The sequence below is a fragment of the Marmota monax genome, unplaced genomic scaffold, assembly GCF_021218885.2.
Source record: "Marmota monax isolate L192 unplaced genomic scaffold, Marmota_monax_Labrador192_F-V1.1 WCK01_AAM20220418_F8-fsc00131, whole genome shotgun sequence".
In the NCBI taxonomy this organism is placed as follows: Eukaryota; Metazoa; Chordata; class Mammalia; order Rodentia; family Sciuridae; genus Marmota; species Marmota monax.
Window position 1 is genome coordinate 1985619 of NW_026693141.1, and position 20202 is coordinate 2005820.

General features: G+C 35.7%; 1 protein-coding gene across 3 annotated transcripts in view; it reads left to right on the forward strand.

The window, feature by feature from the left end:
- The window catches only part of Chchd3 (coiled-coil-helix-coiled-coil-helix domain containing 3), a 266329-nt gene that overhangs the window by 93019 nt on the left and 153108 nt on the right, over positions 1-20202 (forward strand). For all 3 annotated transcript variants that reach the window (XM_058582831.1, XM_058582830.1, XM_046455090.2), the window contains exon 4: positions 6916-7033. In XM_058582831.1, coding sequence (XP_058438814.1) covers positions 6916-7033 — 118 coding nt within the window. The remainder of the gene's footprint in view (positions 1-6915; positions 7034-20202) is intronic.

Genomic DNA, 20202 nt, shown 5'->3' on the forward strand with positions numbered 1-20202 from the left:
AATATGATGCATTAAAATAAAATTTATGATTAACATTAAAAATGACCTTTGAGGTTGTAGTCACTCATTTTTCTCTTCCAGTGTTTGAGTCTTTCTGAATGAAGTACATTGCAATATTTTGTAGATATTATCTGTATTTAATGGCCACAGTTCAATTTTAGATAAATCGTTTAGTCAAATTGTTTTATCTTAAACAATTGCATTTTCCCATTTATTCCTACCCATTATCTGAGGTTCTTATCAACTTTTTCTCAGTAATATAATGACTGTATATATTAAATTATAAAGTAATTTTCTAAGTTAGAATCGTATAGAATTACTTTTGTGTCAACCTATATGAAGATAAATCTGAGTATTTGTGAATGGCCAAATGAGCCAGATTTAGAGAAACTTTTAGGGCTATTGAAAGCCTTAATATAGTAAAAACAAATTAAAGCATTTTAAAATAGCTACAAATAAATAGATTTTAAAAACTGTCCTTATATGGTCATAAAAATGAATAATAGAATGGAAACTAATTCTTGTAGAGGGGGCTTACTCTTAAGGAGGTTTAAGAAATGTGGCATTGGAAACCAGATCAGGATTTTTCCCTGCCTCTGGTATGGTCTCTGATTTCTAATGTTAAAATAAAGGTAGGAATGCCTCTATCTTGAAGGATGATGAAGTTCAATATATAAAAAATGCCTAGGTAAAGTTATCTCTAAAATTCCCCTTCTACTTTCTTAAGACCTTTAAGTTCTTCAGAATGAAACTGAATGGCTGGTTTTTACTCCAGGACTAAAAATACAGAACTGGATTTTATATCAGATACAATGTGAGTTGAATATACATGAGAAGTACCCCACCCCTCATTTAAAAGGACCTGTAATACTATTCATTATAGGAGATTTGACTGGTTTTTAGGAATTCATTTTGCTGGTGCATCTTAAGTCTCCCACCTGATTGGGAATATATTGAGAAAAGCTGAGTTGCTAGGGCTGAGGTGTATGGAAGGCACCAACTGGTATTTGTTTCATTAAGCTTCGGCAAGCTATCCAATTACTTAATGCAAATAAGAAAAGTTTACACTAAACTCCTACTTCTTTGCTTAAAACTCTAGAGAATTTAAATGAGGGGAGATATGTATTTAAAAGCAGGAAATTTAAATGAAACTTAAATCAGGGGCTTAATGTAGAATAATATTAGACCATGAGATCTAAAATAATAAATAGGAAATGCCAATAAATAAAGAGGGGAATATATTCGCTCAAATGGTGGGTGTGTTTTCTTTTGAGATGATTCTCAAATCTTTGGAAACTGAAGTTAAGAATGAGAGACTTGGTTCCGGTCCTTCTTTTACCTAACCGGGGCAGTGAATGCTGCGTTCCCTGGCAGGAAGAGCATCACTCTTCTTCCCAGGGGAATGTTTGTGAGATAACGTGGCTCCATTGGGTAATAGAGTTCACAGAAGTCCAGAGAACAGGGTCTCTCATTTGGCTCAAAAAAAGACAAACTGGTTGGCCACACAGCCATCTGTCTTTCATAGATAATCATTGAATAGAATATCTGGATGGGATCTGAAACCAAGGAGATCAGAGAGGATCTCCAGAAAGAACTGGGAGCTTTTGAACATATAAGCAGTTTTTCTTTGTGAAGTGGTGTACTTCATTAAATGATTTAAATGAATCACTGAAAGAGGAAACTTATTAGAGGAACAAATTGCTGTAAATTAGTGTTTTGGAGAGGAGGGTGGGGGAGATGGAGGAACAGTACAATTTAAAAGTTTCTAATCTGTAGCTTTTATTTCTAAAGGCACTTGACAAGCCTCGATTAATGCACCATTTATCTGAAACTGTGTGCTCCAAAATAATCGGAAAGAAAACCTTGTTCTTTGCAGAGGCCATTTAAAGTTCTGGGACCCTTTGAAGGACAACATGAGACTCTATAATTCTTTCTGGGTATTTCTGGACCTGATTGGAGTTTCTTCTGCCTAAGACAGTTTCTTCTTTTCCATGTAGCTCAGCTAATTCCCTTTAGACATCCAGTCCAATAGTACTGCCCACCCATGTAGTGTCATAGCAACCTTATTTAAAAATAATGCATTTTCCTTTTTTAAAAAATATTTTTTAAGTTATACATGGGCACAATATCTTTGTTTATTTATTTTTATGTGGTGCTGAGGATCGAACCCAGGGTCTCATACGTGCGAGGCGAGCGCTCTACCACTGAGCCACAACCCCAGCCCCTGCATTTTCCTTTTATAATTTAATTAAGCTTCATGAGGGGAGGGACTCTGTCTCTTCCTCACCACTTTATTCTCAATAACCAGAATGGTGCCTCTCACCCAGTGATTATCTACTGGATGAATTCATGAATACCATTTACTCTTACCTAATGTACAGTTTTGGTTAAGTAGTGGGAAGTCTAAGAATTAGTAGAAATATAAGTGTTCACTGAATGAAAATTTGGAGATGATACTTCTCTGTTTTATTTATCCATTGGTACTATTTTTTGCAAGCATTTTTATGGAATGAAATAATATGTTTCAGGTATGGGGTTTGTAAGATATGTAGCTTCAAAGGATCTTACAATTATGTAGTTTAGCCATCAAATTTTAAAGGTGAGAAAACTGAGGTTTATTAGATTCCACAGCTGAGTAGCTATTAGGAAATGAGAGTTTGTTCTGGGTCCTTCTTCTAAACTCCTAACATACAGAATTCTATTTCTTCAGCAATTACTGTGCAGAATAAAATAAACTGTTGGGAATTTGAGCAATTCTATTTGTAAAGATAAATGAAACTAACTCTAAGAATTTATTAAGAAAGAAAAATAATTTTCTTTGTAGTCAATTTGTAGCAGTCTCTCTGAATCCAAAATCAACCACAGTTAGTTAGATGTGGATATCCCAAGAGCTCTGGAATGTTCACACCCTTCTGTTGTTGGTCATTTACTGTTGTCTGGATTTTATCACATATGTGCTGCATGTATGTTGGACGAGGATCCGGCTTGCTTCTCTGGTTGTTTCACACATCCCTCAGTCTTCTGTTTTCTCTAGGTTGATATTCATACTTGTCTATGGTTACAAGTATGCTGTTCATTTGTTCAATTGTTGACACATGCCTGCATACCTTCAACAAGTTTTTTCTGAGGGCTTCCTATGTGGTAGGATGGTTATAAGTACTAAGTACCTAGCAGTCAACAAAACTAGACCAAGGCCTTCCCTTTATGGAGTTCATGGGCAAATGGGAAGAGAGAAAGGTGAGAGAGACATGCATGGGAAAAGGAAGGGTTGCTAGCATCTGTAGAGTAAATTTTCTATTTTAGAAGCCCTCGATAATAAAAGTAAAGCAGAACCTCCCATTGGCAAAAAATTGGGAAGAGAAGCTGTTTTGTGGTCACTGTGTGGTTAGTGAGTTGGGGGATTTCCTTCTTCATTTCAGAAAATCTCTGCTTTTCTGTTTCCCTGATCCTGTCCTGGGCACTGTGGTGGCTACTTCTGGCTGACACTTGCTGAGTTTTTTTGTTGTGCCAGCTTTGTGTACCAGGTTTGTTTAGGAGAAGGCTATGGGGAGGCATCACACCTGCTTATGTCCTCTTGAGAGTGACAGGACTCAGGGAAGCTAAGAGTACTCAGCTAGCAGGTGGAGCCTTGATTCGGACTCAGGACTCCAACTTCATGGTTCATTCATTGGGGGCAGGTATGGCAAACTAAATGACCTTTATTTGTATTATAGCATCAAAGACTTTTGTGCTCATGTTTTTGCTTCTTTTTCATTAAATTGCCCAAATTTATGGTCTTATATTTAATTTGAACCACTTATAACTCCATTGTAATTAAAATTGATATATAAGTAAACTCAATTAGAAAAAAAAAGTAGTTGTTGTTAAATAGTACTTCAAAATTTGATACACCCAATTACATGATAAAATATAGTTTATAGAATTTATTTTTATGTTTATAAATTAATAATGTCATTTTTATGATGTGTGTGTGTATGTGTGTGTGTAAATTGCCTAGCATAGCCGGGTGCTTGTGGTGTATGCCTTTAATCCCAGTGGCTCTGGAGCCTGAGGCAGGAGGATTGTGAGTTTGAAGCCAGCCTCAGCAACTTAGAGAAGTGCTAAGCAACTTAGTGAGACCCTGTCTCTAAATAAAATACAAAAGGTGCTGGGGATGTGGGCTCAGTGGTTAAGCAACCCCAGGTTCAATTTATGACAAATAAATAAGTAAATAAATAAATAAATAAATTGCCTACCATAGTGCTTGGCATGTAGAAAGTAATTCATAAGGATAGTAATGTTATTGTTTTATTTCAATTTCCACCTTGGATGCAAAATAGTTGATGCTTTATTTTTATTTTTTGGTACTGGGGATTGAACTCAGGTGTACTCAACCACTGAGCTACATCCCCAGCCTTATTTGTATTTAATTTAGAGGCAGGGTCTCACTGAGTTGCCTAGCACCTCACTAAGTTGCTGAGGCTGACTTCAAACTCATGATCCTCCTGCCTCAGCCTCCTGAGCTGCTGGGATTACAAGCGTGTGCCATCATGCCTGGGTTTGATGTTTTTTACTTGTAGTAATATACTCACAAAAGTGCTTTAAATGCACAGTTCTGTAATTTTTTTTTTCAGATTTTAAAAACAAAATTTTTTCTTTTTTTAAAATTTATTTTTATTTCTTACATATATGACAATAGTGGAATGCATTACAACCATATTTATCCATTCACAGCACAATTTTTTGTAACTCTGTATATAAAGTATGTTCACGCCAAATTGCTGAGGTCATTAAATCAAATTACAGTTCTATAGTTTGATTTAATGATCTCAGCACTTATCAGTGCAATATGCTCATGTGGACCGCTCCATTTTGATGTCGCTTTCCTTTGGTGTGTCACCAGGATTTGTGAATTGAGCTGTGGCTCTCAAACTTGACCATGTCTCAGAACCCCTGGAGGGCTTGTTAAAAGACTCTCAGAGCTTCTGATTCAGTAGGTGTGAGGTGGGGTCTAAGAACTGGCATTCCTAGCAAGTTCCTAGGTGATGTTGCTACTGGTTTGTGGACCATGCTTTTAGAACAAATGCTCTGGGGAAATGGCATGACTTTTAATTATTGCTGTTCTCTTACATGTCCAGTGGAGTTTGATGTACTGATATCAGTGATGTTGCTGAACTTATTGTATGGTCTTCATGAAATAACAGAGAAATTTGGTCCCTGTATGCATCATTGTATTCATTGCTGAAGGAAGTTTCCTAAAGGTTACCTTGACATTAGGGAATTTCAAAGCATAGGTCTTAATTTGTTTCTGTTCTTCTTTCTTCAAGACATAGAACCACACAGGTTTGTTTTTTATATGTAAAGCATTAAAATTTTGGAATATATCTAATTAGTTTATTTTTATTTTTTTGGTACTAGGGACTGAACCGAGGGTTACTTAACCACTGAGTCACATCTCTAGTCCTTTTTATTTTTCATTTTGAGACAGGGTCTCAGTAGGTTGCTTTGGACCTCACTAAATTGTTGAGGCTGGCTTTGAATTTATAATCCTTCTGCCGCAGCCTCATAAACTGCTGGGATTATAGGCATGTGCCACTGTGCCTGGCTGAAATATATTTTATTGAACAATTTTATGTTATTATTGATTTGTGAGAATTCCAAAAAATCAGGAAGTTATGGCAATTAAAAAATAGTAACAAAAAGTTTTATCTTCTTAGTTTTTTTTAGAGCCTTTTTAAAGCTAAAATTTGAATAAGTAGAATTTGGTGCTCATCATTCACAGTTATAAGATTTCATTCAGTCTTATACCAGTGTAGCAATTTTACCTTTTCCTTTTAAAGCTTAGATTGTACTTTTGGGGATATGATGGTGTAGAAGAGTTATTCTCTCAAAGAAGAAAAGGCAATCAGAAAATCTTTGTCCATGAGATTAGACTAAAATGTTCTCTCATTCAGTGATTACTGAATGCCTTTCTCTGCCAGGCAATATGGCAAAAATCGGTGCCAAAGTAATTTATCTTTATCATGTACAATGAGGGGTTTCAGTGGATTGTAACTTCAGATGGTCTAATTGTGTGATGAGGCTACTGATATTCTTAATGCAATCTTATGCCTTGTTAATAGAATTAGAATTGTATATAGACCCAGAGAGGTGAGGTTCTGCTGTCTTATTTTGCTATTTGGTGTGTGGAATGCATGGTGTAGTTTGGATCACAGAGAAGCATTGGAGTCATTCCAGAAGTGAGTTGCCTGCTGTTGAAAGGTGTTGCCGTGTTTGCATATGAGGATTATTGGAAAATGGGAGTAAGATGTTGGGCCAAAATATGTCTTCATTGTGTTAGTAGTTCATCCCTGCTGTGATGTAGCATCCATATGGACAGAGATCTGTCCACCTTGAGCACCATTGTGTCCTCAGTGCTTAATACAGGGCCTGGTGTGTGTTCAATAAATAATTGTATTGAGTCAGTTGGGGGGAAGAATAATCATCAACCTTCAAATATTTGTTTACCCCCACTGTGATTCAAGAAAATATTTAAGATGCTAAAGATTGTATATAGTATAACAGATCCCCATGGCTTGTTACTTAGCTTTCTTACTTAAATTTTTAGAGGGTGCATGGGAGCACGAGTGGTGGAATTTTTAGTTGGGGAGATTTCAGTTTTATAGAAGAACTTTTTAAAACTTAGATCTATATGACAGTCAAATCAATAAGTTTTCTCATTGGTGTGAACTGTTTTCTCTAATGTGTGGGTAGAGGCTGCGTGGGAATTTACTTTGGTACCAACTTTTGTAAATTGTGGGTCAAGATGAGGATTTCAGCCATTGATATTCAACAATGGGTATATATCTGCATTTGTATTTAATTATTTCACTTAACAAAAAAATGATGTCAACTGATAAAATATTTTCTAAGTAGACCTTTTTTTTATCTTTTTAGACTAAAGCAAAGCAGGGACCTGGAGCGAGAGAGGGCTGCTGCCAATGAGCAGTTGACCAGAGCCATCCTTCGAGAGAGGATTTCCAGTGAGGAGGAGCGTGCCAAGGCCAAGCACTTGGTGAGTCCTGAAGGCTGATAAAGATATTTTGCCTCCAAGAAAATCTTGGATGTCTGGGAGGAGCTAAGAACTCTGTGCCACTTTACTGTTGAGAATCTTCATGTTCTCTTTGCTTATACTTTCTTGGGTTTTGCCTTTTACAAATAGCTGATAATTTAATATTAACCATCAAGGACCCCGCGGTAACTTCAGAAGAATTAAAAGAAAGATCAGCTCACAGACAGGCAAATGTATTATGCTGGGCTGTTAGCATTTTTCTCTCTTTTGGTTTTATTAACTTGAAACCTTTGGGGCCAGCTGACCAGCCTTCTTTTTCTTTCTGCTGGCAACTACCAGATGTTCATCTGGGAAGACTCCAGTGATGTGAGTTAAGGTGGGTTAGTTACTCTCTGGACTTTAGGAAGGGACAGTGTCAAACAAGGGCTTTGTGGAACCATCTTTTAATTTTAAGGGAACCAATAATTTTTTAAATAATTTTTCAATTTTTAAAATGGTATATAAACATCTTTTCAAAAATAGATTGTTAATAGAAGGAAGAAAATTTAAAAGGCACCTGTAAGTCAGTCTGTCTGATGTAACCATGGTTTACATTTTTTTCTAGTCTATTACATATTTAAGAATTTGGATAATGCTATATATGGTACTTTCCATCTTGAATATTTTCTTGTATCACAGGTCATTTTTTTTGAAATGTAGTTTTCAATGACTGAATAATACTCTATCTTTTATATTCAACTCTTGACCAATTGCCCCTTAGTAGGTAAAAGTGGAGCTGCTCTGGTTGAAGCCCGTGCTCCTGACTCTCAGCCCCTTTATCAGCCTTCTTAGAATTGCAGATGTGATTCCTCAGAACCTCTAGTCCTCCAGGGACACAGATGAGAACTTAGTGGACAGGGAGATAAGGACCTTATTGTTGAGGACTTTTGAATGCCAGAGCTCCTAGTTCAGCAGGCTGTTGGGAGTTACTAATCTTTGTAAGAAAAGGGTCAATTTCTGTTCTTTCCTAGTCTGTCTGTCGCTCTTTTTACAGTGTTCATTAATACTGGAAAATATTTCATTAATTTTAGGAAGTTTGACATTTTTTCTTCCCATTTTTTAAATGATATATAATAATTGCACATATTTAGAGAGTCCAGGGTGATAACTCAGTATGTGTATATAACACACAATGGTCAAATCTATGTAGTTAGCATTTTTCTTTCCTTAAACAGTTATCTTTTTTTGTGTGTGTGTTGGGAAGCTTCAAACCCTTGAACTATTCTCTCCTATTCTTTATTTTGAAGTATTTTTTTTTTTTTAGTTGTCAATGGACCTTTATTTTATTTATTTACTTACGTGCGGAGCTGAGAATTGAACCTGGTGTCTCGCACATGCTAGGCAAGCACTCTACCACTGAGCTACAGCCCCAGCCCCTTTTTCCCATTCTTTACCTCACTAATGTTTATTTGAAAAGCTAACCTAAGACCAGGTGCAAGTAGAGAAAAGAAAAGGAAAGTTAATATACTATAATAAACCTATTTGTTCGTGACTGATGCAGAGTAGATGTTAAGCTAGAACAGAGGTGATAGACCAGAAAAGAATTGTCAGTGGGCTCACTGGCAGCCATACACTGAGTGGGACTGAGAGAGTAAGTGAGGGAGAAGGAAAGTCAGTCACTGTGGAAGAGGAATAATTTCAGAATGAAAGACATCAAGTGTTGAATAATCTAATTGATGATTACGCCTGCTCTGTGTCTAAGCTGAAGGGTTTTTTGAGGAAGTAAGAAAAACGTCAGGCATGTGGGTTGAAGCGCCATTTCCATGCCTGTTGAAGTCTCCTAACTTAAAGGAGAAGGATGGAGTGGAGAGGGGGGTTAATAGTGCTCATGTTTGAGAAAGGTGCGGAAGGAAAATTCTTTTTCCAGTGGGCAGAAGAATTTTTGTTTTGCATTTTCATCTGCCTTTTGGCCTTTTGCATCTTAGACTTTTTTCTCTTACTACCTGAATTTGAATACAATGTCTTCTTCACTTAGTTTAAGATTTTAAAATCCCAAAACTCAGTAAACGTACACACTTAGGCAAGCACACACACACACAGCCAGGTACATGAAGAGGAGAGTGTTCACAAAAAATGCGAAAGTAGAAAAAGATTTCTTATCCAAAAGTAACTTAAATATTATATTATATAGTATGGTTGGAACAGTGTATATTCAGCCCATATTCTCTTTCTACCTAATAAATCTTGTCTATTGTATTTGTTTGTTTATTTATTTTTGTTTAGCTGGTCAAGCGTAAGAAACTGATACTATACATTCTATTTTGTAGATCTCTTTCTTACTGATTCTTGTATTGTATGGTATAGATGGCAAATTACAGTACTCACAACTCCTAAATTTCACCATCTATCACAATATTGGCCAAATAGAGTCCTCAAAGCACTAAGGGGATACAAGTAGAATTTATATAGTTGGATGCTAGCTCATTCAGAGGTCCCTTCCTAGCTTGAATGTTCCATTCTATTTGAATGTATGTTATGGCCCGTAGCTGCTGATGGCAATTAAGGTGCTGGATAATTCTGGATATTGGATAATTTATTGACCATATTTTTTCCATTATTAACATTTGATAATACAGAAAACATAACTATTTATTGAAAAAAGATGAGAAATTAAATCCAAAAAAAATATTAAAATCAACTTAGTATCATCATGCAAAGATAATGATGTTAATATTCCAGTTTATTATTTAAATAGTTTTTTTCACTTGCCAAAAAGTTTGTGTATTTATATTTGTATGTGTAAATGTGTTAGGCCAAACATAGATAATAGAGTGCATATTTTTGTACTCTTATATTATTAAACCTTCTCATTTGAAGACATTTAGACTATGTGGTGAAAGTCTTTGTATCTATAAATGTGGTTTTGTGTGATCACTTTTTAATGATTGAATGTATTTCAATGCATTTTTCTCTAATTATTAAACTTATACACGATTATTATAGAAAAAAATAAAAAAAATATAAAAATTACTAAGAAAATAATTATGTCATTTATTATTAATGGTTAGAGGTATAAAATTCTTTGTAACTCCTCCATATATATTCCATATAGACTTTAAGCTTTCAGATTCTACATCCCAGCGCACTCTGAAACAGAATCATGTGGTGTGAACTGCGAGCCTGCTCTTGTACCATACCCCTTGATTCCCCATGGAGGGGTAGGTCTCTTCCAAACCCACAGTTCATATGAGAGTCACCCCAAGGATGTTAGTATTATCCTGCTGTGAGTGCTGGCCCCCTGTTGCTTAACCCTAATATGTGGGCTCTTTGAATGATGGCCAAATATTGCTTTGTTCCTTTTTATTTTGAACCCAGGCATTGCAGCCTGCAAGAAAGTAGAGTTGGATTTCCTACATTTGAAATAATTAGACAGCAAGAGACCTAGGGTTGGAATTGGAAGGCCGTAAGTTGAGCATCCCTTGTCTGAAATGCGTGGGACCAGAAGTGTTTGGGATTTTTTACTTTTTTGGGATTTGAAATATTTATACTAATGTGATATCTTGGGGATGGGAACCCAGTCTAAAGATGAAATTCATATATGTTTCTTGCACAAATGTATGCATATAAGGTGAAGATAATTTTATCCAGTATTTTTAGTGTGTCTGCATTTTGACTGTGGTCCATCACATGAGATTAGGTGGCATTTGCCACTTTGACATTATGCCAGCAATCAAAATATTCTGGATTTTGGAGCATCTTGGATTTTAGCTGTGTGCTCAACTTGTACAGTGACATACAGCTATTCCCTTTCCCCAATCCTCCTGCTCACTAACAATTGGTGTTTAGATCACTGTCCCCAGAATTGCCAGTCCAGGCTTCTCCTCCCACAGCTGTTGTAGCAGCTGGCTTTATTGTAGAGACAGGATGGCCTTGTCATTGAAGTTTTAACATTGAGTCAGATCAAAACTCTTCCCCCTTGGAAGAATTGCTTTGGGTGGGCAAGCTGTTACTTCCATTCTAGATCCTAGGAAGAGTATACCAGCCCCTCTATTCTGCACTGGCATTATTCCAGGTGAGAACAGGTGGTACCTGAACTAGGGCAGTTCTCACAGGGATGCAGAGAAGAGATGTAGAAATATTTGGGAAATAGTATTACTAGGGTCTTAAGTTTTAAAGATTGAGAGAAGCATCAAGGCGAGCTACAAGGTTTTTGATATCAGTAGCTCTATATCACTTTTTTTTATTAAACACCTACTATGTACTAGGTACTGGAGGTTGCTGGGGCTGCAAATTAGACCTGCTTGCTTTTCTCAGAGAATCCAGTGGTCTTTGTGAGGAAGGTCATCCTTACCTTGGATTTTCTTCTTTTACCTATGTTATAATTTTTGAATTTGTAAAACCTCATACTGTTTAGAAAAACGTAACACTAAAAAAACCGGGTGCGTAAACGCATAAGTTTAGTTTTTGCAAATTTAAGTGACTGTTTCACCAAAATGTCACTTTTCATCCCCAGTTTCCTTTTTGTCTGAAATGCACCAGTGAAGCAATCAAGAAGAAGAATTGATTAATTTTGTGCTGTGTGCTTTTCAGTTCTGTGTTTTCTTTGTGCTTCAAACTGTGACAGTTGAAATTTTATGTTAAAAGAGAAAAAGGTTTTGAATTTAGGGTATGGAGGAAAATGACTAAATTAAAGGGAGTAGATAAGAATACCTCTGCTGTCCAGATGTAAGTGAGGTTCTGCCCAAGGGCAAATGATACAACTAGGGTTTGTAATTCTGAAAGGAGCGAACAATATTTATGTATACAAGCGGCGTGAGAGAGTGATCACTTGCAATTAGCAAGGTGAATGAAGTTGCATGGTGACAATGATTATCTTGGGTTCTTTTATTGGACACTTAACAATGATTGTTTAAAAAATTTCTCTGTTTTTGGGTGCAGTTTAGTACTTTGACTATAACCTCTATTAAAGTTTTCTCTCTGGTTATATAAGCTGTGTGTTGGTTTTCTTGCCCCAGTTATTTGGATATGTGTAGAGTATTTGTTTGCTTTGATCGCCAAAAATGAAGTTAATGATTTTGAGCTTTTACTTTTGAAGACTATTTAAATATACAATTTCCATTTTATGTTCGAGGGATTTGAGCCTGGTTTAAGATATTTTCTTCAAGGTTATTGGTGAGTGCAGGGTCTGGAATCCATCTGCAAGTCCCATTCTTTCTACTCTTGCTCAGTTAATAGCTTACCAGGAACTTCAAAGGGCAGCATCCCTCAAGACAGGTGAGGGCAGAGGCACACTGTCGTTTTGCCTCCAGTGCATTTGGATTTAGCAGGGCCTTACAGTTTCCAAGACAAAACATTCGGAGTCTCTTTTCCTCTTTTCTGTTCTTTGTTATCACATGTGGTCCTGCTTCCTGTGCATTATGGCAGCATTATTATTGTTGGCTGGAATGCACACAACCCTGTGAAGAGATTGTTAATCAGCTCTTCTGTGGAGTGCAGGCAGCTTCAGGTATGGTTGCTACTGCAGTGGGAGGGGAGAAACATGGTTTGTTCCGTTTGCCTGCCTAGCTTTAATGTGTAGAGCCCAAAGAATGAGTAGGTTTGCAATTATAGATTTAAATATTGTCTGTATGCTGAAATCTTGCCCAGATGAATGTATTTCTTAAATGTGCTTTATTGAACCCCCTTCTTTTCAAGACAGGCTGAAATACCCAGGATTTTAAAAATCACTAAATTGCCTTAGAGAAGCATGATACCATATTGACCAGACATTGAGAGACCTGGAGGAAGAGAATGGCCAAGTGCTCTTTTAGTAGCGTAGATTAAACTGCCTCGTTAAGATGGGTAAACCTACCCAGTGAACACAATCTAGAGATGACTACAGTTTGCTTATGTTGGCTTTCTCCAAAGGATTATCTTAGACTGTGTGACCTTGTTGAGAAAGTGATTAGAGAGGAAGACAGCACAATCGAGTATAATGCCATGGAAGGACTTGGAGAAAGAATGAGACATATTTGAAGGCAGCTGTGGGGACCAACTCTACTTAAAATGTGTTTGTCATATTTTCATTTTAAGTGTACTTTGGAAAATTCATCAAGTTGCTTGCAAACCGACTGGCTCAGGGTAACTTCTCTTGAGTGGTGTCCTATGTTGTAGTGCTGCCATTAATAGCTTATTGACATCCTATCACTTGGGTCATTATGGGTGTCCAGGTGAGATATGGAGAGCACTGAGTGAAAATCCATAGGTAACTAAGGTGCAAAAGGCTGGTTATAATTCCATCTCTTTATAATGACTTGGCATTTATTGTTAATGTATTTGCTTCACGGCCTGCTCGGAAATGAGCTGTCATTAGGCCTTGGAATTTTATTGAACCAATGTCATAATCTTATTTCCTATTGAAGAGGCTAAGAAATGTGGCTCTCCATGTTTGCTTTAACCTGTAACATATTAAGAATTTAACATAAGCATAATCAAGTCTGTCAGTTCTTGCAAATCCCAAGTAAGTATTTTGCACATTGTGTTTTGACTGAGACCAAGGCAGATGAATTCCTTTTTGTTCAATAGTAATCTTTCCATTTTACCTTCATGGCAAGTCTCAAGACTGTCAGTTCTGATACAGTCTTTGTGAATTGCTTTCAACCTATTATGTGTGCACCCATGGTTTAGTGAATTCAGTAGAAAATTGAATAGCAGTATTGTTTACTGTGTGATATACCATGTGTAATGAGAGCTATTTCAGTTTTGTGTATTGGACATTAATGAACATTCCAGTTCAGTGTTTCTTTCTTTTATGTATTCTTGCTTTTACTGCTTAGATACGATTCCTAAATGGAAGTGAGTTATGTCCTTTCTGTGTTCTTGATGAACTGACCCATGCCCTGCTCCTGAGTGGGGGAATGTTTATTATATGGTTAAGGGAGAGAACCAACCTTGGGGTTATTCCCCTATAACCATAAAGGCATTCTCCATTTTATTCCAATGTGACTCACTCTGCTCTTTTCTTTGCTAACTATAGTTTAAGGATGACTTCTCCTGAAAATACCGAGGGGCAGAATTACCAAATGAAGTAAGCCCTCCATTCTCTAGAGAGCAGGAATCTGTTTACAAACCTGCAGTATTTATTACATACCTCATTTAGTCCATTTATCATTTTAATAGAAAAATGAGTCATTTTAGATGATTCTGAAATAATTCGAGGTAAGCTATATAGCCCCAGGCAGAATATGATTTACTCAGACAGTACCAAGCTATTTTTAAAAAATATAATGGAATGATCAGCACCAATATTTTATGATTACTTATGGTAAACTTATTAAATATCTTCATTGTCATAGAAATTTGTTGATTAAACATTTGGAGTTTTCTAGCTAGTGTTCTCCCTTCTGTCTCTTATGACAAATGGGTCAGAGTTTAATACTTCGCTGTGTCTAAATATTCTTTGCTTGTCCCAAACAGAATGTAAATTTAATTCTAGATTTGTATTTAATATTCTATTGATAGAAAAGGTCACTAATCAGTGTCATGGGCCAGTTTAATTGGAGATCATAAAACCAACTTAATATACATTTTCTGCTTAGAAATTAAAATTATCTTTTTATAGTTTCCTTAGCACAGTGTGTGCAACTATTTTGAATCCTGCCTTATTGATCCAGAGATCACATATTTGACTCCCCAGAACATAGCTAGCTGATCACTGGAACCATAGCTTCAAACCTGAAAGAAGTCACAAAGTGTTCCTAGTTAGTGTCATAAGTTTTTGCATCTAGTGTCTCATGGTAGGACTTGTATCATTCCTGTTAGAGATGATCAAACAGTTGTTTAAAGAGACCATGAACCTCAGTGTTGCACAGAAATACAGCCAGGACTACGATTCAGAACATTAGGGCCTAGGTGATATGATTCCAGGTATGATTTAGCTAATAGATTATTATTATTTTAACCTGTAGTGAATTTGATTCATTATATGGAACAGGAACATGGACAAAGTAGAAATTACTGCAGATATAAAAAAGATACAGAAATCATATCTTTAACGCACATGCACAGGAAGTATATGGATACATGCATTATGGGCCTGCTCGGCATAGAGGTAGACAACCTTGACCACCCTATTAGGCCTCTGTGTTGTTGCTTAGAGAAATAGAGTATTCATAATTATAATATTATCGAGATTAGGATTAATCTGTTTCAGAGCAGGGCATCCAGAAATATGTAATAGAACTACCTAAACCATTCTGAATTTTAAAAGTTATGGCAAAACAAGTTATAAATTTCCATGTTAAAAAAATTGTCTCACATGAGTCCGTACAGTGCAAAGCATACTGGTTATATGAATGAATTTCAATGTCACTTTTTGATGTGCTCAAGAAAAAACATTTTGTTATAGGTTGACATAATTTGGGAGAAACTTTTCATTTTTTAAATCTATAGTGTGAAGTCTTTATTTACATGGGAGGGAATAGATGATGTTTGTTGAGGACAATGGAGATAGGCATGCTGCAACAGGTTATTTTAAAGAGTCAATGTGATAGATATTAGCAGTACACACTTGACTCATGCAGTGGATTCAATCAATCTTGTATTTTTATTTCATTTTATGAGAAACTTAAAGTAAAGATACTCTACAGGTTTGTCTTGTAAACTCAAACTCTGAATAGAATTCAAATAACATGCCATTAACCATTTTTGAGATTCATTGAGTTAATAGAAAAAGAAACAAAAAATTAAGGACATAGTTATATAATCATTAATGTATTTTCCAGCTATACTTTCTAGGTGAAGGAGTAATTCTTATTGACAGCAGGTTATAAAAATTAGTTTATTTTCCCCTAAAATACATTATTTCCACCTAGGTCTGGCAGAATGAGGAGAAAGAGCTGGTAACTGATTTTTTTACTTTACATTTGCTATTGCAAAAATAAAAAATTGATTGTAAACATTGCTGGATTGTGTGTGTGTAATTTATTTGTATTGGTAAATAAAAAGACAGTATAAGAAAGTAAAATTTTTAAATTTATTTCTTAAGTGTCTGTCTTGATGTTTTTTTTTTTGCTTACAGAAAAGTTTTGAGAATAGTGCAAAGAATTTAACTTACCGTTATCTCTTTTTATACATTTACTAGTCTTGCTTTATCATTTATATAAATACCTGTCTGAATTTGTATAGTCATATATCTTGTATGCCAAGGGGCCATCATTTTGCCTGGGTTGCACACGCTATCCCCACTTGCCCTTTAATACTTCCTCTTAAAAGTCAATACGTGTTTCTGATGTAAGCAAATTTGGTTGTCAAAATGAAGAAACTTAACAGTAATGGTTATTTTAATCTTTAATCAGATTCTAATTTTTATCAAATTTCTCTAACAGTGTTTTTATGGCAGACTTTTTGTCCTCATAGAGGATTTATTCTAGGATCAGGCATAGCAACTAGTTATGGGACTTAAAATTCCACCATAAGCATGATTTGCAAACAGCAGGGTTAGGATGACCTTCTATGTTAACTGGGATCCATGAACTTCTGCTGTCATTGCTGGAGTTTTAGAAAGAAAAAAGTAGGATGCCCCCACCAAACAAACAAGAAACAGAAACAATAAAACCGCAAGAGGAGAGATGAAAGGTGTCATTCATACATATAGATTAATATTCTATATTATGAGTTAATTAAGGAAAAATGTTTTGGAAATTTCCTTTTCATGAACCAAAAATGCTATAGCAGTCATCTAAGTTGTGTCATTGAACACCATTAGAAAATGAACTTCTTTCCTATTTTTCTACAGTTTTTTGAGTAGTAATTTCTTATGAAATAGCCTCCTCTCTGTCCCTCTGCCCCTCCTTTCAGGTTATACTACATGTAATTTTAGTCAAATTGCTTCCTTTTCTTTATGCCTTTTGTTTCCATCTGCTTAAAATGAGGACAAGGTCTTTAATGTATTTCTCTTTCAAGTCTGTTGCCTTGATGAATAAATATATAAATACAGGGGTTCTTAGAGAATTCAAAATTCTATATACTTATAAATTGACTTTTCATAAAAGTAATTTTGTTTTATGAATAGGTTACCAATTCCAGGAGACACATCTATTTTAATTTTCTTTAGTTATTAAAAAAGTCCATTTCAAAAAAAGAAAAGAAAAGAAAAATAGTTAAAGTTGAAAGCCTCTATTTTCTTGGTTAAATTGGGTTTTTGTTATTGAAAACTTATTCTGATTAGTAGAGGTACCTTGGTCACAGGCACAGATATAAATGTTCTTAGACAGTCACTGTATTGAAAGGTCAAAATGAGATGAGTCTCCTTTTTGAAAATAAGAGGATAGGATATTTGTTTGTTGGCTTAGAATGAAAACTCGGAGCCTCATTAGAAAAATAAATTTAAATTGATATTTAAAAATGTGTGCAACCAAATTAAAAGGAACAGAAAGTGGTCTACTTTATGCCTCAATGAAATGACTATTAAATTAAGTGTCCTAAATTTGCCAGTATGGATGAATCTGAAAGACATTATGGTGAGTGAAATAAGCTAGACAATAAAAAAAAAAGACAATTACTATATGATTTCATATGTGGAACCTGGAAGAGTTGAACTCATGTAAGTGGAGATTGGAATGGCTGGGAGTTGGAGAAAATGGGAAGATATTGGTCTTCCAAACTTTCAGTTGTGAGATTAATAGGTTCTGTGTATCTAATGTAAAATGTAGTGACTACAGTTAATAATAATAAATTGTGCATTTAAAATTAGTTGTGGAAATAGATCTTAAATATTTTCACCATACACAAAAAAGTAACTGTATGAGGTGACAAATGTGTTAGTTAATGTAATTATGGTAACAATTTTATGATGTATGCATATTTTACCCATCATGTTGTTCATCTAAAATATATATATAATTTTTATTTATCAAATATAACTCAGTAAAGCTGGGGAATAATAAAAGAATCAGTGGGAAAAATATCATCTTAATTTCTGTGTTATAGTCAGTCAGCCCTTTTGCTTCCTCTAAGCTCAAAAATTCATTTTTTTCAAATGTTTACTGTATTTTCTTTTTATTTTCATATATTCAGCTCATGAAAAATCAATTGTTAATTTTCATTATGATTGTTGTATTTTTTGCCTTGTCCATTTTCTGGCATTTTTTTTTTTCATAACACTCTTTTGCCCAAGTTAACTTTGCAGCATATGGACAGTGGCATCTCTAGAATGTTCCTGTCATCTTTGTCATGCATGGGTGACAGAAGAATTTATAAATGTTTCAGGTATTATTATTATTATTATTATTTACCTGTGATGGGACTCAATGTATTATAAAGAGATTGGCTCAGTTCCAACTTCGCAGGCATCAAAAAGAACCAGTTCTAAATAGCAGTCTTCTTTAGAGTGCAGCATATTTTAATTGTGCCGCCATCTTGTCGATCACCATTTCCAAGACACATCTATGGCAGTACATATGCTTGGCATGCATGTTATAGTACCGTCCCCCCCTCCTCTCTTCTGCACTCTCCTCTCTTTGAATAGATATATGTAGTGAGCCTTGGGAACATGTGTACTGGGCCCGTAGAGTGACACAACAAAAGCAGATTTTTTGAAGTAGTCAGGTTTTGTCCTTGTAAATGACATGGTACAAATGTATGCAGTGGAAAATATGTTCACCCTGACAGAAATCTTTTACTTGAAGTGAAAAAGCCTCCGTCAGTTCCAATGGCAACAAAGGTGGCTGCTGTGAGGGAGGGCACGTTTCTCAGCCTCCATTCTGGAGACACATTTGTTAACTCTTCTCAGCTTTGAGTTGGTTATAATCTTATCTTGGCATGCTCTGTTTCCAGAAGACATCAGTTTTCACATTTCTTTGTCTCTTTCTCAAGATTTATGAAGGGGGGGAGGCGGTTAGCTTTTTGTCTGGCAAGTAGCAAAGCCTGTTTGAGTTCCCTAATCGATAATTGTAAAATAACTAGAAATTGATCCATGCCAGCTGTAAATCCATCCATGCATTTCTATTAAAGTCTGTCATCAGAGAGCAGCTTTACAAAAGACGTTTCTGTCCCCCATCTCTGAAGACAGGACAGAAACAGGCAACTATGTATTAAGAGAATGCTGTTATAGTGTTTTAGTTTGATACAAGGCTTTGGGGCTGTTTCTTAGATTTGTAGGGCATATTTTGCAGAAGGCTGAAAAAGTTTCTGGTCTGTAAGCACAAGCAATTTGGGGAATTAGAGCTTATTTTTCTTTTAGGTGAAGGAATGATGTGATTTTTGAAGATTCTGCTGCTGGCTTGTTTCCTCCAAAATATACTTTTCCCTGACTTGGTGTGGCCTCTATTTCTTCTCTATTTGGTGTAAAATTCTTGTTTTTCCTTTTTCAAAATAGAATTAATTTGACAAGACCATCATTGATATATATATGTTGCTTGGGCAAAAATGATGCTAGGAGGTATTTGAGGAAGAGAGGTGCACCTGTTCCTCCTCTCCCAGGTATCATGGTATCTCCTAGTTTGTCAAATTGCCACCTTGTCATTATGCTGTGAGGCCTAATGGGAGTAACTGGCCAGGGGATTTTTATTTTACGCGTATGGATTACAGTAGAATACAGTTCAACAACTTAGAAAAAAGATCCTAGTGACAAAGCTTCAGACATGCCGAGTGACTCCAGAGTAAGGCTTGCCTGTCACTGATTTGAAGATATTAATATGTAGCAGTCCTTATTTTTCAGTCTTTAATGTTTTAAGAAGATTATTTAATGCATGAGACGTGTTTACGATTTGTTTACTATAATAAAAGTCAGGGTACTCTTTAATATCCGTGTATCTGCACAGACAGAAAACTTACTAGTAGGATTGTGTTTTCCTTGTAATTTTTTCTTATACTTTAAAAAAGCCCCATTTCTGAATGTACCTGCGTCTCTGAAATAAATGTTAATTTATATACTTATGTATAGTAAAATAAAATACATTGGCCAGCTACTTAGTTTAACTTAGAGAAGCATTTAATATACAGAAAGGAAAAAGATTTAGAAGGATAAGTCGTCATAGTGAATGTGCCTTCCTTCCTGCCCTGGTCTAACATTTGCCTGGCATTTCTTCATGCCATCACACATTCAGGTCATAAATCTTACCAAATAACCCTCCAGTGATGCTTTGGCTTTCCACATATATCGTTTGCAGAAAGAGCCTGTCTCAGTAGGAGGTCCCATATGCCTATTCTTCTTG